We start from the raw sequence: 27,905 nt of genomic DNA on the forward strand, positions 1-27,905 counted from the left end.
CACCAGCATGGATGGCCCGTGTCACCAGGCCTTCTTCCACACAATCTCATCACAAGTTTGGGACTTTCTCCTCTCTTTGTAACCCTTCCCCTTCACTAGGTTGGTTGGTTGGTTGGTTGGTTGGTTGGTGCCTCTCGTGTTCTCCTTCATTACATTAACTCAATGACAGGGATTCACTTTCAGTCCTCGTGTTCTCCAGAGAACATCTTTTGAGTCGCCCTCAATCACGTTCTTTGGTCATTTCCCTCCCACACTGATATTTGTACTTCAGAAGATACAAAGAATTCCCAGTGCTTCTTAGGCTCAAGGGCTCGAGCTTCCAGCAGAGGTGACTGGTGGCATGTCCCACTACTAACTGCTCCTGAGGCCTGGTATCCCAAGGCTCTAAGGAGGGATGAGCTTCCACACCAGGCCAGTAAATCTGTCCCATAACCAGTGTTCTCTGCCCACTTGAGGGCGTGCAGGAGAGGTACAGGACAAATCAAACCTTATCCCCACCCCCGTTTTAAAACTGGGGCATAAATACCTCACAGGAGATGCAACCTGGTTCTCTCTGGTTAGGATGAGAAGGAGGAAGTAAATAAAAAGCATGTTTTATGGGGGTGGAGGGGGACAGGTTCCTGAAAAAGAAGAGTGTGCATCCTTGCTGTCCCCATTACAGTTTCCTTGGAGACTGGGGAACAAGACGCCCAGGTTGTTAAGTCACCACTGCCCCCCTCATATACTCTGTATTCCCTGACTACATTTAAGAGACCAGCTGGACCTAAGACCATTCAGACAGATAGAGCTGGAAGTAGATGTGAGGATGGGGCCAAGAGACCCTGAGTCAGCAGCAGGGCTATGGTTAGACTCATCTTCTCTCCGTTCTATGGGCTGCAAACACTTGCTTTGCCTTATTCTCAGCCTTAACACTTACCTGCCTAATGCTTCCCTTGGCTTGGATCCTAACAGATGCCCAAGTCTTGCTGAGGTACAGCCTCTATCCGAGGAGGAAGGACACACCCTGGCCAGGTTCAGGGTTGAAAGAGGTTGGGAACCCCTTGATGGTAGAGTGGGATTTATGGAGAATCAGGAGTCCCTTCTAGAGCAGCACCAACCAGAAGCGGGTCAGCTGAGAGCAGGACACTCAGAGCTTGGCAGGAGAACTAGCCATCATGCGCTCCTGGTGGCCTGAGTTGGTGGCTTTTGATCTGTGCCATCTATGAATGGCTCCAATAGAACAAGACTCCACAGAAGACTGTCAGGAGGTTCAAAGAGTGACTTGTCGAGATTACAAAGGAATTAAAATGAAAACCATCTGTTGAAGTGCTTTTGGTCATTTCTTACAACAAACCACTGTACACAATCTCATGTTGAAATACGTTGTGGTTTCTGAGTTGCATTGTTCTCAGTTTCCCTTCCTCTTGATCCATTTCAGATATTTAAGTTGTCTTCAAGTGCTTCATGAATCACCAAAATAGCTTAAACCTTATGTGTGTGTGTGTGTGTTTTGGCTGCACCTCGTGGCATGCGGGATCTTAGTTCCCCGACCAGGGATCGAACCCGTGCCCCCTGCAGTGGAAGCACAGAGTCTTAACCACTGGATCGCCAGGGAGGTCCCTGTATTTATGTGTTTTAATAGAAGAAAGTTTATCATGCCAAAGCCAATTTTTATGATGCTATCTTTGTTTTCACCGAAGAAGGCATCTATGAAGTACAATCAAGTTTATAGAGGTTGTCAGATCATTGGCTCTATTCAATCCAGAGATTAATTTGGGAATTTGTGACTCTTATTAATTGATTATGTGTCCTTTGGAAATAATTTATATACTGTGTATGGATAGCCATCCTTAAAGTAAAACCTGTGGCTTTTCCACATACGAGGAAAATACAGTATCTCCCAGCTCATACTCTCAGATGTGAACCCTTACACACTATCTTCCAAAGGGCACAGACACCTCTGTAGATAACTTCTTTCACGAAATAAAAGCAAATTGGTCACGTTTCAAACTTTGAACTCATGCAGATTTATACCCACTTGGAAGGTGTGTCTTCAGAACATCTTGGTCCTTTCTGTTCTTTTTCTGAGTAGTGAAGCCGAAGCTCAAGACTGAGGCTTTCTCAGTGTTAAGGTCGAAAAACCTCTGTTCCTCCCCCGACCCCCAAATTTAAAGGAATCCATGCAGTTGTCATCCCTGCCTGATAATTCTAAATAAATACACGCTCTTGGGGTCCTTCTTCAGAGTTTACCACCCAAATCGTCTAATGTTGATGGATCAAGGTTTCAGATGATTATAAATATACAGTATTAGTTAACAAAGCAGTTTGAAAGATCATTGGATGAGGCAATTTTTCTTTGGATACAGTACTTTTCAATGCAGATGAAAATATTTGTCTTAGCTTGGTTGCTATAACAAAACATCACAAACTGGGTGGCTTAAAGAACAAACATTTATTTCTCACAGGTCTGAAGGACGGAAGTCTGAGATCAGAGTGCCAACACGATCTGGTTCTGGTGAGAGTCCTCTTGTGGCTTGCAGACTGCCCACTTCTCTTTGTATCCTCAGTCCTCTGGCTGCTTCTTCTAAGGCAGTAATCCCATCATGAGGGCTCCACTCTCGTGACCTAATCACCTCTCAAAAACCCCGCCTCCTAATACCATCATATTGGGGGTTAGGATTTCAACATATGAATTTGGGGGTGGGCACAAACATTTAGTCCACAGCAATATTTAAGCAGGTAAATTATCATCAAAGGTGAAGAGCATCATTTTGCATAAAGGCAGAGCACTTTATTTTTCTCCCATTTGTAAGGAGACTATGTCCATCAATGGCAAAGATGTTTCTATTTCCCCACAGAACCCAATAACAGGCCCAGGGGAAACGAGCGAGGAGCACTTGAGCAGCAACCACCTGTTGGGTGCCAACACTCAGTCTGCACAGAAGGGGGTGCTAGATTACACTCAAGCAATTGGTTGAGGAGTTAACTGTTTTTGTTTTTGGTTTATTCCCACTAATTAACTCTGGTGCATTTTAATGTCATATAGGTAGACCCTGAGCATTTTTTTTTTACCCTATTTCCACACATACCAGTACTTCTTAAGGGTAGAAATGCAGTTCTTCTCAATTTAGTGACTGTGTGTTTACGTAATAATCACAATTCCAGGAGAATCAAAGTGCCATGTCCTCTACTTGCCACCCTTCTCCCAACAGTATTTTATACAGGAGCAGAAGGCAGAGACTCAACTGCAAATGGAGACAGAGAGAGCTAAGAAAGATGACTTGACGCTTATATAAATCCCAATTTTCCAGTTCCTCTGTCATCTATCGGTGACTCCTCTCCAATATGGGCAATCTCAGGGCTTGGAAAAGTTTAAAACACTCTTTTGGTGGGACACGGATGAGCCAATCTAGGCAGCCGAGCCTCTCCTTGGTAAGTTAGGCAGTCACATTTTGCAAAGAAGGGCTAGGCTGTCTCTTTGAACACCTGACTGTAGGTCACGTGATTGTCTGTGGCCAGGGCGTTTTTCAGACACTGCCAGAAGTACGGATGAGCCTGTGGGTTTGTTGGCCACTCAAGGACAGAACTCCCACAGAGCCTCTTCCGGAGCTGGAGAAACTTGGACTTCTGAAGGGGCTTCTCAAGGAATATCAAGATAATTACGTCCACTTTTTCATCCATGAGCCTCTGATGGGACAAGTAAAATGCTATCTTAAAATTCTCAGTCTTTGCATACTTGTCTGTCATGACAAACACTGTCTTTTTGCTAAGCTGTATGCTCTGGGAAAGATTTTCCAGAACAGGCTGCCCTGGTAACCAGTCCCTTTCCTCGAGACATAAATTAAAACATTTCTCTCTTGGGTCTTCCAATTTGGCCACCAGCTCATCCAAAACCCACTCTGTCACTGCTGGGTCTTTAGTGTCATACACAATAAAAGCATCGTAGCAAGAATTTGGTGATATCAGACGTCGATAGCCCTTTATTTTGGCCTTACAGAAATGGTAACTATACCACACATCCCAGAAATAGAGATGGTTTGCTGTTGTGATCATCATCAGAAAGAGAGCTGCCGATATGGAAAGTGAGAACAGGACAAAGTTAGTCAGATCTAACTCACAGGTATATAGATCCAGAGACACTACACTCTGGCCCTTGTGTGCTCCTGGTCCCATACAGGTCACATCTGTGGCCAAGTAAGGAATCGTCACCTCTGTATGGTTAACCCACCAGACAAACCACACAGCATCACAGTTGCACAGAAACCGATTGTGATGCAAAAACAGAATGTTCAGGTTGTTGAGGACGTTTTCTGGAAAACTAGTCTTTTGGATAACCTGGATTTTATTCGAGCTCAGGTCCAGATGCCGTAACTGGAAAGCATCTTGTAGAAAATACTTTGTCAGGTGCCTGATTTGATTGTTCTTAAGTATGAGTTTCTTGAGGCTGTGGGAACAGTTGGATAATCTCTCAGGGACAGTCTTCAGTTGGTTGTAGCTGAGGTCCAACGTTTCTAGATTGCTCAGGTACTGGAGTCTTCCCCAGTTGAAAGACGTGAGCCCATTTTTGGCCAAGGAGAGAGTCTTCAGATTTGGAGGCATACCATCAAAAACTCCACTAGGTAAGAAACGCAGGGAATTTTCAGAGATGTCTAATTCCTCTAAGCTCAGCAGATTCTTAAAGAGTTTTAAGTATCTATTATCACCATCTCTCCATAAAATATCCAAATGATTGCCTCTGAATTCCAGAATTTTAAGAGATTCGCTCTCCATGGTCCTGCTGGTGGAGGTAGCGATGTCATTGTTGTTCATCATCAGTTTCTTCAGAACCTTTAGGTTCTTGGTGAAGTTTAGCATGTGAGTTATTCCTTCTGATTGAAAATAATGGCTGTTACTACTTATATCTAGGACTTCCAGGTTGCGTAGCTCCTCAAATGCCGTTGAGTAGAGTAAATCAAGCCGATTGTTAGAGAAGTCCAAATATTTCAACTCCACTAAAGGCTGAAATTCACTACCATTAAGCGTCTGGCTAATGCTATTTCCCGATAAGTTTAGGCATTTGAGGAAAGAAAGATGCTGAAACTCAGAAGACTTGATAAAAAATATATTATTTCCACTTAGGTCCAAGGTCGGCCCATACTTGTAACAATCTTCATTAAGAGACAAGAGAGAAGGAGGCTCTTTGCTTTTGGACCTGCAACTCCTTGCAAATTCATCATACCTGAAATAATGTAATGCTTCAAGGACGTGGGGCCCATGACCTTCTACAGAAGTTCTCATGTTAGAGCAGAAGCCATCTTCACTTGAATCTCCTGAAGGTGATATTTTATTCACTGAGAGATCTATGAATTTCAATGTTTTAAATTGGTTAAATATGCTGAGGTCAGCGATTTTTATAAAGTTAGTGCCAAGATCAAGAACTTCAAGATTGGAAAGATTATGTAATGGGGAGAGGTATGAACTTCTCAGCTCTTTAAAGACATAGCCTTTGATCCGCAAAACTTTCAAGTTTTTCAGTGAAGAAAATGCATCTGACAGATTCATAAATGCACGATAGACCTGAAGTTCATAATTGAAAGACAGATCCAATTGGACAAGGTTGTGGAGAAGATGCAAAAATTTGGCATCCCCAATTTCTTTGGCCAAGAAGTTTTGGGAAAGATCTAGTTCTTTAAGTTTGTTAACGTTTTTAAACCATCTTTGGGGCACATGCTGAAGAGAGTTACTGTGTAGACGTAAAATTTGTAATTCTGTCAATGCATCAAAAGCATTTAGGTCGATATGTAGGGGAGAATTATTTTCACAGGGTGTACAAGGAAACGGAGCATTATAACAACGAGGGCAATTTCCACTTAGGTCAAGAACTTGCAGTCGATTGAGGTTATTAAAATCATCTTCTTGGATCTTCGCAATGATGTTGTTATAAAGATAGAGTTCAGTTAAAGTAGGTGGCAAAATAGTGGGGACAGCTGAGATATTGTTGTCTTTTAGGGAGAGCAATTTTAAATTTGTCATATTTAGAAAAGCATCTTTTTCAATGGAAAACGAAACATTACAAGGATTGCGATAGTAACAGTTTTGGCCCAGGTAGAGTATTTCGAGGTTGGCCAGTTCTGTTAGGTTCTCTTTCATGATCGAAAAGATGTTGTTGGCCTCAAGGCTCAGCAGCTGTAAGCTGGGAGGAAGATCCTGAGGTATTTCTAGAAGCTGGTTTCCATCCAGGTAAAGAGATTTTAAATAAGTGAGTTTACTAAAGCTGCTGGGTTCAATCTGCAGCCTTCTGGTGCACACATTGTCTTTTGGCCCCGGTCGAACAGGTACACAGTTGCATCTGAAATCGATCTCTACCAGGTGGTCCAGCCGGTAGAAGGACGCTGGAGAGATACCCGCTATATGGTTAATAGTGAGGGTGAGGTTGGTGGCATTGGTGGGAATGTCTCCAGGAATTTCTGTCAAATGCTTGTCTGTGCAGTCCACGATCACATGGGCGTTTGGAGCATCCAGAGTGACATCACAGGGCAGAGTTTTAGGAAACCATCTAGCCCCAAGGAGTTCGGAAATTAGGATCATGTTAAAAAGGATGAGGAATTGTCTCTTCGAGGTCCACATTAGAAACACCTGAAAGCATAAGAAAGAACAAATGGTCCTTCTAAAATACACCAAGAATCAGAATTTAAAATTCCCGTTTGCTGCCTCTCTTTTGCTACATTTGAAACTAAATAGTCCGGGTTGATGGTTCTCACCGGTCTAAACAGCACCCCGACCTCCACCCCATGACTGTAGTTGTCAATTACTGAGGTTCATAAAAAATTTAGTTACATATTTAGCTTTTAGCATCTTAGCTTTTCAGTATTATAGCTTTTAAGTTGGGAGAAGCAGCGTTTTCCTATTCACTGTTATTTAGAATGCTGCAATGGAAGAGCCATCAGTTAGCTGCCGAAGTCTGAAATTTGAGAGGGGTGTGCGGGGGTGAAGGAATGTTAAAATGCAGCTACATCTGGAAAGAAAAACTTTAGTGCAGTTAATGTTTGTTTGTTAAGCCTGCTCTGGCACACATTAGAAGAGTCCTTCACAATACTCGAGCCTCTTAATATTCTAAGGAGGGAAACAAAGGTGATCCATTACCCCCATTTTACAGATTAAGACACAGCTCAGCGATATTAACTGATTTGTCCAAGGTCGCACAACTCCCGCCATTTTGGCACTACTATCTATAAGCCGGGCTTTCCTCTTGGGCTGTTTTTGGAAATCATCTCCGAGATGATTTGGGGATGAACGTTTTCCCTACACATTGGGTTTATATTACACAAATTTGGAAAGGGGAGGGTAGAGAGTCAGGGCACTGCCTGGGTGACCCCCAGTGGATCAAACAGGATACTCATGGGAAGGAAAAGGGAGGGGCTGTTAATAATTTATGCCAAGACTACAGGCATAAACTAAGACTCCCTCAGGCCAACTGAGACATGTGGGAACCTACTCTTAATGGCGATTCTTGGGCATCCAGGTTTAGCATGAGAGACACTTGCACCCTGGGAAGAAAGACCTTAAAAGGGAACATGTGACACACTTGAAGAGCTTTACTAACCATCATATTAACTCGAGCTTGCCCTGCGTAGGGTGGTTTAACCACAGGCTTGCTCTCCAGTTTCAGGACTTGTAGCAGTATTTTCCTCCAGAACACTGGTTTTCATTTAACCGGTGTTTATCCATGGAATGATCCAGCCTGTGTCTCTACAGCAGACTTCCAGCTCCATTAATGCTTCTGTCCTCCCAATTGACTGAATCAACCAGTCATACTGATATCTAATAAACCAAGTGTCTACTTCCCTTAATTCCTCCAATGGAGGGTAAATAAGCAAAATTTCCCCTCAGTTTTCTTTTTTTTTTCCGGTACACGGGCCTCTCACTGTTGTGGCCCCTCCCGTTGTGGAGCACAGGCTCGGGACGCGCAGGCTCAGCGGCCATGGCTCACGGGCCCAGCCGCTCCGCGGCATGTGGGCTCTTCCCGGACCGGGGCACGAACCCGTGTCCCCTGCATCGGCAGGCGGACTCTCAACCACTGCGCCACCAGGGAAGCCCGAGCCCTAACTTTTGATCACGGTGTCCAAAGCCTTCCATAATTTGGCTCCATCTCCTTGTCTAGGTTGACCGCATACAACTCCCCTACCAGCTTCTCTAATCACTGAGCCCAAGACCAGCTTGCAGTTCCCTGACCTGCAAGCCCCTCCACCTGGAGTCCTCTTCCCTACCATTGCCACCCACCAGAATTCTGGTTATCTTTTAAGGCTATACTTCTCAATCTGGAGCAGTCAGATCCCTGGGAAGATGTGGCAAAGGCCGGGAGTATGGGAAGCCCTTAGCTAAATAGTGTATCTTCCTTGGGCATCAATCTTACTCAAAGATTCAGGAAAAGCATCCACCACTCAGGGAAGAGGGATTAAGTCAAGATGCGGGGGAAGGGTTTTAGAAGAGGGAAAGGGGATAAGTACAGTGAGCTATTTGTATGGTCCCTGATAACAGGATCCCAGACCCTGAACCCATCCTCAGCTATGCTTCTGTCGGAAGACATGATGGGTTCATGAATCCCACTATCAAAAGGCAATAAGTAATGCTGCTAAGAGTGATATTAAGGACCAGGGAGGTCCAGGCAGGGACCAAATGGATAAATGACAAAGACAAATCATGAACCAGGTGCCCTCTTCCGATCCCATTCCCAGGAGCTGGGTCCAGCAAACCACTGACCTTAACACACTGGAGACCATGACTGTGACATTCGCAGCCTCTATACATGGACATATTATAAATTACAACGAATGCAAAATTAATCAGGAAGTCTTTTTCTCGCACCTGTCCACTTTTCTCCTTGTCTGCTACCCCAACCCTACTCCACTTTGCCATGAGGTCTCACCCTGTACTACACACTGGCCTCCGACCTGCTCTCCCTTGCCCCCTTCCTCCTCCACAATTCATCCATCAAGAGCATCAGAGCAGTCTTTATAAACACGAATCAGATCAACTACAGCGATTTCTTATTACATTTTGAATGAAGTCCAAAGTCTTCACCATTGTTTATATCGTGCATGTTCTGACTCCAGCCTATCACTCTGACCTTGAACCACCTTTCCCCTTCTTGGACCACACACCAGACATCCGGCCTGTTTTCTGTTCTGCACTTGAGCCAGTCTTGGCACTTGCTGTTCCGTCTTCCCGAAGTTATCTTTCTCCTCCTCTTCCCACAGCCAGGTCATTCTCATCCCTTGGCTGTCTGCTTAAATGACACATCCTCAGAGAGGCCGTCTCTAGGCAACTTTTCTAAATACCCTCCCATGTAAGAATAGTGATAAAGGCAGGAACAGTAGGTAACTTAGGTAGCATTTACCATATGCTGGGCAACGGTTTCAGTGCTTTACATATATGAACTCATTTAATCCTCATAATAACTGCATGAGGTCTTCGACCCCTTATCCACAGCCTTTGGACCTAGATGTGTTTTGGAACTCAGAATTTTTCGGATCGTAGAAGGTAATATGGTGCATGTACCTCGTATTATGTAATACTCCAACTGGAGTCTGGGGCAGTATCTCATAATCAAACACACAAAAATTTGTGCAGTGAAGCACAGGACTGTCCACTCTAAGTGAGATTTTAAAAAAGGAAGAACAACAACTACTACTACTACTACATAATTAGGTTCAGGTCAAGATGCACTTCCAAATGAGTTCAGATCAAGTCGTGTTTGCCATCAACTGAATTAGGACAAAGCTTTCAGTTAGGGGATTTTGGAATTGTAGACCTCTATTATCATTTCCATTTTACAGATGAGTCAACTGAGGCACAGAGAGGTATATGTACTCTGCACTAGACTACTCTGCTTTATTTCTTTCATAGCCTTAAGCACCATCAGAAATTATCTTGTTGATCGTTTATGTGCTTCTGGTTTACGTGCTTACTTGTTTTACATCTATTCTGCATGAAAACGTAAGCTTCAAGGGAGCAGGGTCTTGTGTGTCTTCATAAAAGACAATGTCTGGCACTTAATGCTGCATTATGTTTGCTAAATACATGAATGAAAGAATGAATGCATACATGAATGAATAGTGAAACAGGAAAATAGTTAAAAGAAATTTCTCCTTGGAGTAGGTTCCTTCAGACTACACCCCCAGCCTCCTCAGGGTCACATTCTCCCTCTTCTATTTGCCCTGGGGTTCCTTGGGGGGAAAAGTTTAGGAAGCTCTGCTTTTATAATGCCCAGTTCAAACCTATCTTCTTCAAGAAGCTTTCTGGGATCAACCCAGACAGAAGCAGTTGCCTTCTCCTCTCATCTCCTACTTCACTGATTACATGTTGAGCTTGTGAAAAGAACTCCAGATGGAGGTTAGACGAACTGGGTCCTGCCCTGCCTTCATAGTTCATTCTCTGTGTACCCTTCAGAGGTGGGCACTGTGCTCAGGAGGAGATCCCCTACAAGAGGATGATGGACACAGAAATAACAATATGGGATACCAAGGACCCAGACAACCTTCCTAGATCAAGACAATGGGCTTGGACTAGGAAATTCCCCAACAGTTCTTTAGCTTGAAACTGTACCAAGTATCTGGTGAGAAAGAATTTATTTAAAAAAAATCAGAATTCTACTGACTCATTCATTCTTTCATTTGACGAATATTGATTGGATACCTACTAGGAGCAGCAGATATAGAATCTCTGTCCTTAAAGAGCTCAAAGCCTAGTGGAGGAGGGAAAAAATATACAGATTTAAAATAGAATGTGGGGGACTTCCCTGGTGGCACAGTGGTTAAGAATCCACCTCCCAGTGCAGGGGACACGGGTTCAAGCCCTGGTCCGGGAAGCTCCCACATGCCACGGAGCAACTAAGCCAGACACCACAGCTACTGAGCCTGCGCTCTAGAGCCCGCAAGCCACAACTACGGAGCCCACTTGCCTAGAGCCCGTGCTCCGCAACAAGAGAAGCCACCGCGATGAGAAGCCCGTGCACCACAACGAAGAGTAGCCCCTGCTCACTGCAACTAGAGAAAGCTCACACGGAGCAACAAAGACCCAATGCAGCCAAAAATTAAAAAATAAATGAAAAATAAAATAAAATAGAATGTGGAACACCATTAGTTCTTTCCAGATGAGATGCTGCCACTTGCATATGTGTAGATTAACTGTATGTTGTTCTTATTCCAGGAGTATTTCCTGATACTCCCAATTCCTTTTATTATTCTCAGAGGCTCCAGAGATTGTTCTATATCTATATATTTTTCCCCTTTCTTTCATCTCATAGTGATAGAATCTCCATTTAGAGTTGGGCATATGCCACTCTGAAAAAAGATTATATTTCTCAGACTCCCTTGCAGCTATGACCATATGACTATGTTAAAGCCAATGTGATGGGAGAGGAAGTGAGATGTGAAATTTCTGGGACATGTCCTTAAACAGTGAGACTCTTCCCCTTCCTCCTGTCTACTTCCATCCGGCTTCTTGTAATATGGATATTGTAGCCACCATCTCGGAATGATGCAAACGAGGAAAATGTGCTAGGGTTGGTGAAGCAACAAGGTAGATGATCCAGAGTATGTAGATCCTTGCATGACCTCATAGAGCAGAGTGGAAACAAAAGCTCTGAACTGCTGACTTCTAGGAGTTTATGAGAAATCACAAGATTGTTATGCTCAGCCAGTGTTAATTGGAATTTCTATTGCATGACTGCAAACCTAATTTTAGTGGCGTAGAATTTAGAAAGACACAAATGTACATATCTATGAAACAGAAACAGACTCACAGATACAGAGAACAGACTTGTGGTTGGCAAGGGGGGTAGGGGAGAGATGGACTGGGAGTTTGGGATTAGCAGATGCAGACTAATATATATAGGATGGATAAACAACAAGGTCCTACTGTTGAACATGGGGAACTGTATTCAGTATCCTGTAATACACCATAATGGAAAAGAATATGATAAAGAACATACACATTAATGTATAACTGAGTCACTGTGCTGTACAGCGGAAATTAAGACAACATCGTAAATCAACTATACTTCAATAAAATTAATTTAAAAAGAAAGAAAGAAAGACTCAGGTATTGGAAACTAAAAAACTAGTGACCCATGTTACGCTGTCACAAAAACACTTGATACTACTGTCACCTATGCTACCTTGGAAGGCAGAATACCTGCCAACTGTGACTTTTGTTTTCCCGGTCTTATTGAAATATAATTGACATATAGCATTGTATTAGTTTTAGGTGTACAACATAATGATTTAATACATGTATATATCGTGAAATGATCACCACAGTTAGTTACCGTGCATCACTGCACATAGTTACAATTTTTTTCTTGTGATGAGAACTCTTAAGATCTACTGTCTTAGTAACTTTTAAATATGCAGTATAATATTATTAACTATAGTCACCACGCTGTACATGACATGCCCAGAATGCCAACTGCAACTTTACTCTTAGGGGAAATGGTTTGACAATATTCATAATGATGGCATGTGTTGATGACTTCTTCTTGTTCTAGGCAATCTTATGAGAGAAATGACCTATAGGGCTGAAGTTAGCCTAGCAGGAATGGGAGGCTAACTTTAGCTCCAGTTCTGCAAGCAGGGATAGAAGGAAATATAGCTTTGCTAAGTGAGGTTTTCTCTGCCTGCAGCCTAAACTCTAAAGATGATTAAGACTTCCTTAATTTGGGGCCTTGTGGGGTTGAAAAAGCCAACTGCCTTACCCCAAACAACAGCAGATGTCACAGATACAGCTTGAAGAGGAAGTAAGTGTATGCTCTCATGCATTTTTCGAGCACTTTCCATTAAGCATTTTCTAGCAGACAGTGAACGCCAGTCCAGGGCCCAAAAAATCTGATTAAGAGTGTTGCCTTCCTCTTGACTCAGACAGCCTCTGGGAAGTTGATTAAATTCAGAGAGAAGAACGCTGAGAGAATACAGAATCTTTAGACTTAAATGGTCTAAAGCTGCTCTGGCCAATGTGATAGCCACCAGTCACATGCGGTTGTTTACATTTAAATGAATTAAAATTAAGTGCAATTTTGAAATTCAGTTCCTCAGTCACACTAACCATATTTCAAGGGCTCAAAGTCACATCAGGCTCATGGCTACCGTATTTGAGCATGCAGATACGGGAACATTTTCCATCATTGTAGAAAGTTCTATTAGACAGTGCTGGTCAGGGCCAGGGCTTGGCAAACTTCTTCTGTAAAGGGCCAGACAGCCAATATTGTAGACCAAATTGAGGCTGTTATGTGGCTACTTAAATAACTATTTAGAACATAACGAATTAAGGTGGTCAGAACCATTCTTACCTCACAAAATCAGGTGGTGGGACAGATTTGGTCCAGAGCTCATAGTTTTCAGGCCCCTGGTCTAGACAAAACCTTCCACTTGCACATGGAATTAGCTCTAAGATCCAGGCGACTCAGATACAGAGCTGGCCCTCAGCCATCCTGCTAGTTTACCTTTCCAGGGGTCTTGGTATCAACTCACCCATCGCCCCCTCTAGGTGCTAAACACTCTGAGGTTCACGGACTTGTCTTTACTTGTGATGATGATGCCTGCCACCTCCTGAGCACAAGATAAGTATCTGCTGAGTAAATCAAGGCTTTGAACATTCTTCAAATCCCATGGAAGGCTCAATGATCATAAATAGCAAAGTCTTTCCAAAGATCAGGTTTTTGACAAGGGGACGAGGAGAGACCAGGAGGGTTGGGGGCCTCTAAAAGAAGGGCTGAAATGGGAAAAGAGCCACAGAGGACAAAGGGGATGCAGTCAGAGGGAGGCTGTGGGAAGCAGACCCACAGAAGAGCTCTAGGCAATCTGCTGTCTCAGAAGTTCTGGCCCCTTGAGCCCGAAACCCTAGTGAGAGCACAGAGCTCATTTGTCTCTCCTGGGAACAGGCACAGCCAGGATGGGACTGTCCCTGTCTTATACTCAGTCGTTGAGTCCCAGCCCAAATGGCCCTTGGAACGCTGTATGCAAGGCAAGCCTTCTCTCGGCTCTCTGCGCAGGCTGCCTGGAACTCACAGATGGACCCTGATCAAGCAGGTGAGGAAGAAACCTGAGTCAATGAACAAAGCCTTTCTAAATTTGTTATTTACAGAGAAATAATACCTTTGAGGCTTAAGAACGAAAAGATATTCTTGAGAAGATGATTTTAAAATGTGAAATATTCCTTTATTCCCATGGAAATTTCTCCTTTCAAACCATGGGCAACTACCTGCTTCAGACTGAAGCTAGGACCTTCGCTTCAACTAATGCCATTTTCAAATGTAAGCGTTCGTTCAGCATAACGCCAGGCTTCTTTTTTTTCATTTCATACAAATAATCCACGTTATTTTGTTTTTTTTTTGCTTTTTTGGCAGTGATTGCCCCAAACATAAGTCTTTCAGGAATTTGATTTGTAAAATAGCATAATACACCATAATAGGCCCGGCTTTAGTCATGAATCATAGCTAATTACACATGCAAATACACTGGGTAAATTTGGATGCTCAATTTGTGAGCTAATTGTGGTAAAAATGGGAATGTTTGATTCTGTATGCACAGGTGTTCTGTTCTCTCAATAATCTCCTCCATGCAAGGCACTACGTGAGATGCAGGAGGGGAATGATGATGAGTTAGACACCATTCCTGCCCAATTAGGAACTAAATTCCTCCACCGCTGCGTCTCAGAAGCCGTGTATATTCCCAAGCAGAGAACTCTCTGCTTTCAGGGAAATCCATGGCAGGGGAGAAAGAAGAGTTTGTGGGATGGGGTCTAGTCAGGCCTAAAGGTAAGGCTGCCTGCCCACCCTTCAAACAGAAGCTTGAATACACAACCCTCTGAAGAGGCGACACGTGTCCCATTAGATGCCTCATTTTTGTGGCAGGACTGTATTCAGAAGTGTATTCTCCTGATGTGAGATCCATTTTAGATTCCTGCTAGAATGCCTACGGTTGTAGAGCTATGACTCCTCATAGGAAAACACATGGACTTAGATGAGTCTAACTTTGTGCTTTGCTGACTGTTTTTAGCTTCAAGACTTTGCAAGCTCCTGACATGGATGCAATCTGAGGACATAGAAGGACAGATGGCAGGAGGGAGGAAATGAGTTTCAGTGGTTTGAGTTTTGCAACAAGTTAGAGGAAGACCAGGATTAGTCTGACTTCTCATGTTTATGTATTCTGGGGCTTAGCTCCTGTGAACTCAAAGTCAGATCAGGAGTCAGCCTAGAGATTATCATACTAAGTGAAGTAAGACAAATATCATATGATATATGTAGAATCTAAAAAAATTATACAAATGAACTTATTTACAAAATAGAAAGAGACTCACAGACATAGGAAACGAACTTATGGTTTGTTTGGGAAAGGGGGGAGGGATAAATTGGGAGCAGCGGATTAACAGATGCACACTACTATATATAAAATAGATAAACAACAAGGACCTACCGCAGAGCACAGGGAACTCTACTCAATATTCTGTGATAACCTACAATGGAATAGAATGAAAAAAGAATATAGATACACACACACATATGTATGTATGTATAACCGAATCACTTTACTGTACACCTGAAACTAACACAATATTGTAAATCAACTATACTTCAATAAAAAATAAATAAAAATTAAACTTAAAGAAAGTCAACTGCTCTGATGAACATCTACTGACTGAATTCTCCTAAACCTTGATTTTCTCATCTACACACTATGGGGACTGAGCTAACTGACCTCAGTGCTCCTTCCTAGACCCCCAGAACCTCAGGCTGCTGTTCTTTCACAACGGTCTAAGCAGGGCTTCACTGGTGGCACAGTGGTTAAGAATCCACCTGCCTATTGGAAAAAGTGCTGCAATGAACACTGTGGTGCTTGTCTCTTTCTGAATTATGGTTTTCTCAGGGTATATGCCCAGTAGTGGGGTTGCTGGGTCATATGGTAGTTCTATTTTTAGTTTTTTAAGGAACCTCCATACTGGTCTCCATAATGGCTGTATCAATTTACATTCCCACCAACAGTGCAAGAGGGTTCCCTTTTCTCCACACCGTCTCCAGCATTTATTGTTTCTAGATTTTTTGATGATGGCCTTTCTGACCGGTGTCAGGTGATAGCTCACTGTAGTTTCGATGTGTATTTCCCTAATAATTAGTGATGTTGAGCATCTTTTCATGAGTTTGTTGGCCATCTGTATATCTTCATATATACACTACCAAATGTAAAATAGATAGCTAGTGGAAAACAGCTGCATAGCACAGGGAGATCAGCTTGGTGCTTTGTAACCACCTAGAGGGGTGGGATAGGGAGGGTGGGAGGGTGACGCAAGAGGGAGGGGATATGGGGATATACGTATGCATATAGCTGATTCACTTTGTTATACAGCAGAAACTAACAGAACATTGTAAAGCAATCATACTCCAATAAAGATGTTTAAAAAAAAAAGGCAAAAAAAGAATCCGCCTGTCAACACAGGGGACACGGGTTCGAGCCCTGGGCCGGGGAGATCCTTCATGCCGTGGAGCAACTAAGCCCGTGCGCCACAACTACTGAGCCTGAGCTCTAGAGCCCGCGAGACACAACTACTGAGCCCAGGTGCCACAACTACTGAAGCCCGCGCGCCTAGAGCCCGTGCTCCGCAACAAGAGAAGCCACCGCAATGAGAAGCCCGCGCACAGCAACAAAGAGTAGCCCCTGCTCGTCGCAACTAGAGAAAGCCTGTGCGCAGCAACGAAGACCCAACGCAGCCAAAAATAAATAAAATAAATCAATTTAAAAAACAAAGAGGGAGGGGCCCCAGGCCCACGCTGAGGATGCCTACAGGGCCTAGTCGGCCATCCCAACAAGGAGCGGCAGGCCGATCCATGGCAAGGTTTTCAGCCGAAGAGTGCTACGGTCTGACTTCATGTTAGAAGGATCATGCTGGTTGCTGTGTTGAAAGAGACAACGAGGGGAAGGGTGGAAGCGTGGAGACCAGGCAAGAGGCTATTACGGCAATTCAAGCAAAAGCCCCAGCTGGCAGGGGTGGAGGTGGTGAGAACTTGCCAGATACTGGATAGATTCTGAAGGTGAAGCCAAAGCAAATATGACTTCCAAGTTCTTGGAAGCATGTGAGGGGAGGAGCTGCCGGCAGCAAACATTTCTGGGAACAAAGATACCGGTGGTAGTTCCCGGGGCCAAGAGGGTCAAGAGGATATATCTGAGGATGGCAAGCATAACAGCATGTTGTAATGCTGGTGAGAGTGCGGAAAAAACTTCCCCAAACCCCCATCGTAAATAATAATGCCGAAGAAGATGCAGGAGAGACAGGGGAGGAAAGCAGGGAGGTGACCCAGCGCACTAGCGGGGAGACTGGCTTTGGCAGGGATTATAAAAATTCCATCCTTAGTTTAAGAGTCTGCAAATTGGTTCACCTATCTCCCATCCTCCTTTGAACCTGGGCAGGCTTTTTTCCGTATCTGGAGGAGAGCAGCCGAAGAAGCGATGTTGCAGGACTTGCCAGGCTGGGACAGAAAAGGTGGGAGTGTTTTCACCTCACCAAGCACTCCTTCTCTCGTGATCTCTTTGTCTCTCTCTCCACTTGAACTGGAGCTCTGAGCCACCAGCCTTGGAAGAAGCCCGGGGACAGCACAGCTTCCATATTGGAGAGACCACGTGGAGCCAGTGGCAGCCCGCAGCTGTGGAGTCTCCCCATCCAGGCACCAGAACTGTGCGGGGGTGAGTCCAGCCCCAGACACCGACTGCAAGTGGCGGACACACCCAGCGCCACAGACGCCTCAGTGAACCCAGTCAACCCGTGGGCCCACCACATATAACACTCCAGGACAGTGGTGGTATCAAGCCAGTGGGTTTTGGGGGGATCTGCTACACGATGCTGGGTAACTGGACAGGAGGTCAGGCAGGACGGGTGGGTGCAGAAGCTCTAGGCGGGCACACAAGCAGAGGGGAGCCAGTGGGCCATCTCTCCCAATTGCTCTTCCAATTCTCTGATGCAGTCGGGGAAGCAGGAAGCTGGGTTATCAGCTAAGAGTGAGCAGCCGGCACGAGGGGCTGCGGGTAGGAGAGGGGAAGGTGGAGAGAGCCCTCCAGGAAGACGAAGTTGGGTGTGATTACCTGGTGGCAGGTAGAACCTCTCACCTTTCTGTATTGCATCGGTATTCCCCTTCTGGTCTTTATTATATAATTTTGCATGGCTATGATCTGGTTAGATTTAATGACTTGCAGCAAAATTCTTCTCCATCCTCCGCTCATCTACCAAGTAGCCAGTCTGAAGGCCAACATACCTGCGGGCTACTATGAGCCAGACTTCAGGGGACAACAGCTAGGTGCCCTCAGCTACCCCTCCCATTTATTTTTAAGATCACAGAGCAGAAAAAAAGCCACGTTGCCTGAGTTGAAAAGGAAGTCCTGGAATATGCATTTCTGGTGGAGGGAGTCACTGAAACCAAGCTATGGAAGCAAAGGATGTCATGGCGCGGGGGGGATCCCGTAAATGGATGGGCTGCGTTGAACCAGAGGTGATGGCCAACTGGAGAATCAGGAGAAAGAAACCTGGAAGAGGCAAGGAGTGGGGAGCAATTGTGGGAAACCCCTGAATTTGAATTCACTAACCTTTTGTCACGTTGCCATGACATTGAATTGTTTGAAAACCAGATGTGCACTGTATGTATCACCCTAGGGGCTAAGGGAGGGGCAGAGAATAAGGGAAGTTATGTGCTATTGTTTTATAGGCCAGCCTCCACTGGGAATTTCCCTAAAAGACTTAGGACCAAATATCCCCTTTTTGCAAATTCTGAAATATTCCTAATTATAGGCTAACCTCTGTAAAATGTAATTACCATGGACATCAAAGTTTCATTATATAACAACCAAAAAATTAAGTACAAGGATATAACCCACTTACTTAAATAAAGAGACTTTGTATCATTTCCCTTCTACCATTTTAGCCCAACAGACCTAGCTTTCAAAATAAAAGAGTAAAATGATATAAAGTTGTCTTACATAAATTAGGAACTCAACAGCTACTACGCATCACAACAGGCACCCAAGACCGTAAGATATTAAATCTTACTTGACATTATACCCTATCCCCCTTTTCACATAAAGCACAACTGGCACATTTTTTTGTAATGGGCCAGTCACAACTACTCAGATTTGTCCCTGCAGCGCAAAAGCAGTTATAGACAATATGTAAACAAAGACACTAACAATAAAGCTATTGTGGGCACGAAAAATTGACTTTAATATAACTTTTATGGGCCACAAAACAGTATCTTCCTTCGACTTTTTCAATCATTTAAAGAGATAAAAAAAATTCTTAGTTTGTGGGCTATACAAAAACAGGTGGCAGGCTGGATATGACCCACGGCCATCATTTGCTATCCCAGGCCTAAACTTTGGTGGGCTTCAGAGATATCAATGATCTATTCGTGGGGTGCAAAGACACTGGTTGGTTCATCTGTAATGACTGTTTTTAATTTCAACACCATCTTCCCGACTTTTAAACCATCAATTTTGAATAATTTAGTAAACGAATTCCTTATTATCTCTCTGGCGATGAAGAAATTTGCTACAGTTAACTACTGTTACTTTGGCATGTTCCCTCTAACACTCATCTCCCTATTCCTGCATCTATTTCACACAGTGAGAAGCAGTTCAGTACTAGCGGGGGCTTCGTCAGTGGAAAGGTTTGATTGTAAATCCTTATTCTGCCACCTAAGCGCTCTCTGACTTTGGTGAATCACTTTCCCTCCTGAGCCTCTGATTTCTCAACTGTCAAATGGTTAGAACGCAGGGCTCTCTTGCGAAACTATTAAGAAAAATAGGTAACCCATTTACTCAGGCAAACCGTCATCACAGATTAACCAACGTTTAGTAAGTGTCTAGTACGTGCATTAAAAACATCAGGAATATACGATACTTAATTTCTAGCTTGCTTTTTCCATTTACCATTATATCATGAGTATTTTCTTATGTCATTCACTATTCTTTTAAGAAATATGATTTGATGGTTACATAACATTCCACTTAATGGGTGGACCACAATTAATTAACCCCTTCCCAACACTGGACGTGAGATATTCCCTTTGCCATGCTGCATAGACTATCTTTGTAAATTGTTTGTGACATCCCTGATTGTTTCTTTAAGAGTTTCTAGAAGTGGAGTTTCCATATCAAAGGGTCTGACCTATAAGTATTCATAAGATTGAATAATTTTCCTATGCTTTTTGGTCTTTTCTATTTCTTCTTTTAAAAGTTGTTTTCATCTTTCCTTATAAAAGATATCCCAATTTTTTTTCAGGAGTAAATTATCATAATTGAAGCCCACGGTGACTGACTGTGTCCCGGGTGGAAGTGTGTGCCGGGCCAGCTTGGTCGAGGTAGAGCAGAGGGGTCTCGCTACCAGAGTCGAGCTGCCCAGCCAAGATCACAAGCTCTTAACCCTCTTGAAGCCCCAGCTCCCTCATCTGTGCCTCACAAGGCTGCTTGGAGGGTGAAATCGACACAGAGACATCCAGCCCTTAGCATGATGCTCAGTTTGTAGTAAGTGGTCAATAAATGTGAGCTCTGTTTATTACAATCAACCCTACCATGCCATCCCTCAAGGGGCAAAGGCAGATGCGGGCATGGGTTGGCCTAAAAATAGACATCTGCGTTTCTAGGAAATGAAACTTTAAGCGGTTGCTTCTTTTGTAACATAGTGCCCTGTGGTTAACTCTTCATTAAACCTTAGACACGAAATGAGCCCAGGCGCCAACATTCAGATCTAGAAGTCAGAGTGGGTTCCTGGTGCAGGCACTCCATTGTGTCTAATTGGGGTGACAAAATAATTTCAAGAAAAGGTCACTGATGTCTTTTTGTGAAGAACTTTAGGCATACCTAATACCGCACAGCACTTGCAAAGGATCTGAACATATGTTTTGTTATCTGAGCCCCTACAACGGCCCTGCAAGGCAACTGGAGAGGTACAGCAATGCTCATTTTATAGCCAAAAAACGTTGAGCTTCAGAGGGCTGAGGTGATACGCCCAAGGTCCCCCAGCTAGTGACTGGGAGAGCCAGCACTGACAGACTCTCTCCTCGACTAAACTTTAGTCAGCCTTCTCTAAGTCACTAGGCCTTGATTTGGGGGCTTTTGTGTCCATGTGGCCAGTTTTAGCAAGAATCCTGTTAGGTCAGTTTAGCCAGAATCCCTGACCACGCTATCTGATCATCCCTGCTATCTGATCAAGTCTCTCATCCCTACCATCCCCCAGGTGATGATATCCCATCTCCCTGGCCTGCTTTCAGCAAGAACCCCGTCAGGTCGGTCCAGCCAGAACACCCCCTAACCCTGATGTTTCCTCTTAGTAATTTTCCAACCACTGACCCTCACTCTGTTCCTGGCCTATAAATCCCCACGTGTCTCTGCTGTATGTGGAACTGAGCCCAATCCTGTACTAAGGTCCCACTTCCCCGACTGCTTTACGTCCGGTCCGCTTCTGCTTTTCTGTGACCGTACGCGAGCCCAGGCTCCTGTATTCCTACTCCTGCCCGTCTGCCCCTGCTGCCACACACACATACTCGTTCAGACGCCACCAAACGCTAGAAAAAGCAGAAAGGAACTTCAGTGATTTCTACAGTTTTAAAGCTGAAAAGGTGAGGTGAAAAAAGTTAGACCCATAGAAGCTATTTCCCCAATTCAAACATCCACTCTTCCTCAGGGTGGGATGCAGTAACTCCTGTCGGAAGTTGCACAGAGCAAGTATTGATTAATCTGAAATTACAAAATACCCCCATGATTAATCTTGATTGTGAGAGATCATGGAAGAGGTTTTCCTCAGCAAATAACCGAAGTACAGATACTTAAACACACTCTCTTGCCGGCCGGTTTCAGTTCTTCCCACAAAAAAATGACAGATAACACTTTTTAGGGATCTCTTAGCTGTCCTTACCATTTCTAGTCTTCTTCCAAAATGAAACAGAGAAGTCGGGTTGAAGAGAGCAGAGCATGAGCGGTGTCAAGATCAGCCTGAGATGGACCCAATAGCATCAACTAAGGTAAAGAGAAAACACCAAACTTTACATTTCAGAGACAGCAAAGTACTGAAGCTTCAAAGCGTGCTGAGAACATGGCTCTAAGACATGCTGCTGAAAACACCTATTAATAGCATTTACTTCCTGAAAGTTATCTAGACTAGGGACGCACTCCAGAAAACCACTTCTAACATTATTAAAAAATCTACTTTATCTTCGAAGATATGACATTTGAGACTACAAAAACTCATTAGATTCTAAAAGAAATTTTTCTTTTGCATGTGATTTGGGTTCCCTCTCCTCCCCTCCCCTCTCTCTGAGAATGGCTCATAGGTCTAGTTATTTAAATGATCTGAGTTTGTCCCAGTGCTGAAAATACCTTTCTCGGCTGCATGGAGTGATTCGAGGTCTGGAGTCTTCTGAAATGAAGAGATAGGCTGCAGGAAACCTAGAGTCACAGAGACTCCAGGCTGCCAGCCGTGGAGCTTCCAAGTGCAAAGACAAGGTTAGGGGTTGGGGGGAGGAGCGTGAGTATTTAAGCTATCTCAGACATGAGGTCCGCAGAAGCAGCAGCTTCCTCTTATTTCTACCACCACAATCGGGGCAATGTCATGTCTACATCCAAGCAACCTGGTTGATCGATTTCCTTTTTTCTAGGAGTTTCTCCATCTCAGCACTACTGCCATTTTTGGTGAGATAATTCTTTGTGGCATTGTAAGATGTTTAGCAGCATCCCTGACTTGAACCCGCTAGATGCCAGTAGCACTGCCCCTTGACAATCACAGACATTGCAAAATATCCCCCGGGGCGCAAAAGTGCCCCAGATTGAGGACCACTGTTCTACAAGTATCTTAGAGACACGCCTAAATTTCCCTCATTCTGTCTTAGGCCCAGCTGAAAGGGACTCTGGTTTCTAAGCAGTGGCAGAGCTTCCAGTTGTTTCCCTCACTTCAATGAAACGAGGGCAGCTGCACTTGCAGTCCAGGGTCATGTAAAACCTGCTTCTCAAAGTGGGGTTCCCAGGAGAATCGCTCCCTTTTGAACTGATTATTGGTGCCTTTTGGAGGTAGAGTCAAAATATCAGTAGTTATGTTTAAAGGTCTTTAGTCTGCCCAGTTGCCCTGGAGAGAATCTGAAAACTGCCAAGTGTGTCACAAGAAAAACAGCTGACAGCCATCAGGGTTAATCTACTGAATTGAAAAATCAATAGTGCCCCAGATCAGCTGAAAAACTATTACATACAATAATAAGTCATCTTTATTGAGAGTTTATTATGAACCAGACACTTTTAACTGCCTAATATGTACGATCTCATTAAATACTAAAAAAATGAAGTAAATATCTTATTATCCTTCTTTTGTTTAAACAAATAATAGAATTAATGCAGAAAAGATACTGGACTTTCCCCAGGTCACATACCATGTAAGTGATAGTCACACAAGCAAAAATCAAATGCCCTCTTAGCAAACCACTTTGCCACACAATCAATATGTAAAAATCAATAGCTTTCTCACATATAAACAATAACTAATCCAGATGGATAATAGGAGAGATTCCACGCAAAACAGCAACAAAAATATGAAATACTTGGGAAGAAAACTGACATGAAACACTTGCGAACAAAGCAGGTGATAGACGGGTAGGGGACAACGATGCCTTACCTAGCAGGCTGCTTGCTATGCATTTGCCCCTCAAATCCACGCTCCATGCCTTCCCACCCGGCTCTGTGTCCCGAGAGGCTGAGCTGTACAAACTTCATCACTAGCTGGCAGATTTCCGGATGGGTTTGCCCAATGGGGAAAAGGTCAGAGTATTTACCCCTGGGCTCCCTCCCTCTCCAATGCTGTGGGATGGCTGCCACCCTGCAATGATGCTCTGGTCAGGTGATGCTCCCCCCTCATGGCCACTCTTCCTGAATTCCACTAATTGTTCCTTCGCCTTGCCACTTGAAGCCTGTGACTGTGAAGACTCAACCCGTGAAACGCCACACCATTGCTGGGGATTTCCCTAAATCCTGTCCACACTGTTATGAATAGTCACTTTGCTAAACTCATCAATTTCTGACTCAGAGTGTGCCACTTGTTTTCTCTCAGGGCCCTTGAAGATGCAAAGAAGATGTAAACAGATGAAGAGAAACAGATGGTTATTAGGGCTAGAGGTCACAGCTGGGCATTTTTCATTTATAACAGAGATTACGGTTATGTTATCCATAAATGTCATCTCCTCTGGATAGTAAAGGGTACATGACCAGATATCTCTCATAAAAATGAGGTATTGGATCTGACTGGGTTAAGACCCCTGGTAAGAACAGTCAGGTAACTTCTGAATGAAAAAGTAACAAAGGGAGGATTCCTCTTCTCGATCTATAAACGCATCATAAATGCTGCATTGCCTACAATGGCATAGTGCCAGTATATCAGTGAAAAGGAGGAGATAGCAAAGTTAAGTAAAAGCACACATGGGAGGGACTTCCCTGGTGGTGCAGTGGTTAAGAATCTGCCTGCCAATGCAGGGGACATGGGTTCGAGCCCCGGTCCGAGAAGATCCCACATGCCGCGGATCAACTAAGCCCATGCGCCGCAACTACTGAGCCTGCGCTCTAGAGCTTGGGAGCCACAACTACTGAAGCCCGAGCACCTAGAGCCCATGCGCCACAACTACTGAGCCCACGTGCCACAACTACTGAAGCCCACATGCCTAGAGCCTGTGCTCCACAACAAGAGAAGTCACTGCAATGAGAAGCCCACACACCGCCAACCAAGAGTAGCCCCTGCTCGCCGCAACTAGAGAGACAGCCTGCGCGCAGCAACAAAGACCCAACACATCCAAAAATAAAAATAAATTAATTTTTAAAAAAAGCACATATGGGACATTAAATTCACATCAATGGCAAAAGGAATTATTAAGATAAAGTTGGGCAACTGGCTTAAAGCTTAGAAAAAAATTAAGCTGTAGTCTTACCTTGTTTCTTACATCAAAATTAATCTCATATGGCTCAAAAATTTAAATGTAAGACATTGAACATTAAAAGTACTGGAAGAAACCCAGATAAATATTTTTATAATCTTGAAGTGGGAAAGTCATTCTAAGTATGACAACAACAACAAACGAAGACCAACAGCAACGACCCCAGAGTCTGAAAGAAAACATCAAAAAATTTGACTACATAAAAATAAATCTGCTTACTCATCTATAAAGTGAGGGATGAGGGTGTGTGACCAGTAAAGGCACATCCAGGTTTTATATGGTAAGATCCCAAGGGAATATACTATTATGCTTTCTTGTATTGTTATTTATCTTTGATTCTATCTGCTAGGTCCCTAATGATATTGCAGACCCCTTGAGTTAAGGATGCATTGTCCCCAGCATCTCGTTTAGAGTTGGTATTTAAAAATCATTCTTCATGATGATAAAAATGAAAGTGATTATGAAAATAAGAATAATTTGATCACTTAGGTCAGTTTTGAGAAGAAGAGCTAGTCGTGGCCCCCGTGAGCTACCCACATCTGGGTGACGTCGTGGGCCCAGGCCCCCCCGGGTTAGTTAGCTCAAGAGAAATGACTGGATGAAGAGGATAGAGTGCTTCTATTCATCTTGTGAGGACAGGCCTCTCATTGGCTGGGTTACCTCATACTACGTTTTCTAAGTCTCACCGCATTTCTTTTTTCCTTTTAGATGGAAATAAAGAAGATTGAAAGGGCCCTTGGTGGAATTAAACGTTGAAGGACTCCTAAGATTAAGTTTCTGAAATTAAAAGGAAGTCCAGGCTTAAGTGGCATCCAGAGTGGTGGGTGAACAAGTATACAGCTGGGTACAGAAACCCCAGGTTTGAGCCCCATTGCTGCCATCTGACTCTGACATAGACATCAAAGGGGTTGAATGGAAACTTAGCATCATACATACTCTCCTAAAGCTGTTGGGAACCTCAATAAAGCCCTTAAATAAATTGCTCTAGTCCAGTTAATGCTGTGTTCCCAGCATGGGGAAGTATAACATCTTAATGTTTCTCTATTTGGGCGAGCATGCGAATGCAAACAGGACCCCAGTGCTTCCCCAATTTCTGTTGGCTGTTCCCACTCCTGCATGCTGAAAGTCAGGGTTGGCTTGAGGAAAAGGAGAGAGAACTTTAATGACAAGCATCATACTATTTTTATAACAAGGTTAAAATGTTAACCCTTTCAGTTAGATACAACCATGAACGCTTTTCAAATAAAAATCTTTACTAGAAATTTTCAAACTAACACAACATTGTAAAGCAACGATAAAACTAATAAAGCTCCAATAAAAACTAATAATAAAAAAAGAAATTTGCAGATACCATGAGCCTGCTCTTTGTAAACGACACGTAGAAATAGAACACAGCTTCCATAGCTCCTTCATATATAGTATATTTTTAGCATTGTAAAGCCCCAGTGTCATAATTAACCTTGTCTTTTGCTTCATTCCCCCCTCCTTTTTAAAAAATTTTTATTTTATTTTTTTAACATCTTTATTACCCCCCTCCTTTAAACTGAAATGTGAAGCATTTCTCTGCTTAGTCCTGTAAGTTTCATTTTACCTTGAAATGAAAGTGTTCTGAAAAAGTCCTTGACAGGATATGCAAATTCATATAAAAAAAACCCTTCTTTCGTGTTGAGGGCTGGTCCCACATAAATATTAGAGTGTACCAGATGAGTCCAAAGGATCAAATGCTTTGAAAAAAGGCCCTGATGCAAATAATGGAGTGGATGACTTAGTTAAAAAGAGAAAAGGTTATTTATGGAGGTAATGGTCGCTAAGCAGCTCTGCCTCTTGCCTTGGAAAATCAGAAGCAGTTTTGCCAGGTGGGCATTACAGATAATCCCTCTTGCCATTTGGTTTTCATAGACTCATAAGTGGATTCATTAGTACTGAGGTATAGTGGCAAGAACACTTGCTTGGGATATGAGAGACATGGCTTTGTAATAAAAATGTGACCTCACACCCGTACATTCCTTCATGTTTATCACGCCATTGAGTTAGAAGCACCATCACTCTCAGAGCCTAAGAATAAAACACCTGTGAGGTGTCTATTGTTTTTATTTATTTATTTATCTACCTATTTATTTATTTATTTCTGCATTGGGTCTTCACTGCTGCACGTGGGCTTTCTCCAGTTGTGGCGAGCAGGGGCTACTCTTCACTGGTGCGCGAGCTTCTCATTGTGGTGGCTTCTCTTGTTGCGGAGCATGGGCTCTTGGCGCGCGGGCTTCAGTAGTTGTGGCACGTGGGCTCAGTAGCTGTGGCTCGCAGGCTCTAGAGCGCAGGCTCAGTAGTTGTGGTGCACAGGCTTAGTTACTCCGTGGCATGTGGGATCTTCCTGGACCAGGGATCGAACCTGCGTCCCCTGCAATGGCAGGCGGATTATTAACCACCGCGCCACCAGGGAAGTCCTGAGGTAGCTATTGTTAAAACCTGGTTTGCCCCCGAGGAAGCTGATACTTCAAGAAGTCATATATCTAATATGCAAAACCGGGTTGCAACTCATGCTTTTTTTGACTCCACTGCCCATGTTCTTTCTGAAAGTCATCTAATCAGCCAGGACCTCAGCAATTCAACCAGATAATAACAAAAAGTCCTTTTTGAACTTATATTTGACGTAACCGTTCATATTAAAAGCTATCATGTTTCAATGATTTATTGCTGTGTAACAAAGCACTCCAAAATGCATCGGCTTAAAACAGCAACCATTATATTTGTTCACCGTTCTGTCATTTGGCCGGGGCTCTGCTGGGCTGTTCTGTTTGTCGCGTTTGGGGTTTTCCACGAGACTGCAGTCAGATGGCTTTGTTCACCTGTCTGGTGCCGCAGTGGGGATGGTGGGGAGGCTGTGACTTCTTGCTCTTTTTCATTCCATGTGGCTAGAGCGGGCTTCTTTTCAAGGTGATTAGATCCTAAGAGT

The 27,905-nt window shown here is 43.7% G+C and overlaps 1 protein-coding gene across 1 annotated transcript; it reads right to left on the reverse strand.

The window, feature by feature from the left end:
- Positions 1-2,422: 2,422 nt before the first annotated feature.
- TLR7 (toll like receptor 7) lies at positions 2,423-22,483 on the reverse strand. The gene is made up of 3 exons (XM_060292899.1): positions 22,365-22,483; positions 21,904-22,004; positions 2,423-6,594 (listed from the first exon to the last, which is right to left on the reverse strand). The coding sequence occupies exons 2-3, from the start codon at positions 21,904-21,906 to the stop codon at positions 3,445-3,447; spliced, it is 3,153 nt and encodes a 1,050-aa protein (XP_060148882.1). The 5' UTR covers positions 21,907-22,004; positions 22,365-22,483; the 3' UTR covers positions 2,423-3,444.
- Between the last annotated feature and the right edge of the window lie 5,422 nt (positions 22,484-27,905).

This window comes from Globicephala melas, chromosome X (genome assembly GCF_963455315.2).
Source record: "Globicephala melas chromosome X, mGloMel1.2, whole genome shotgun sequence".
Taxonomy (NCBI): domain Eukaryota; kingdom Metazoa; phylum Chordata; class Mammalia; order Artiodactyla; family Delphinidae; genus Globicephala; species Globicephala melas.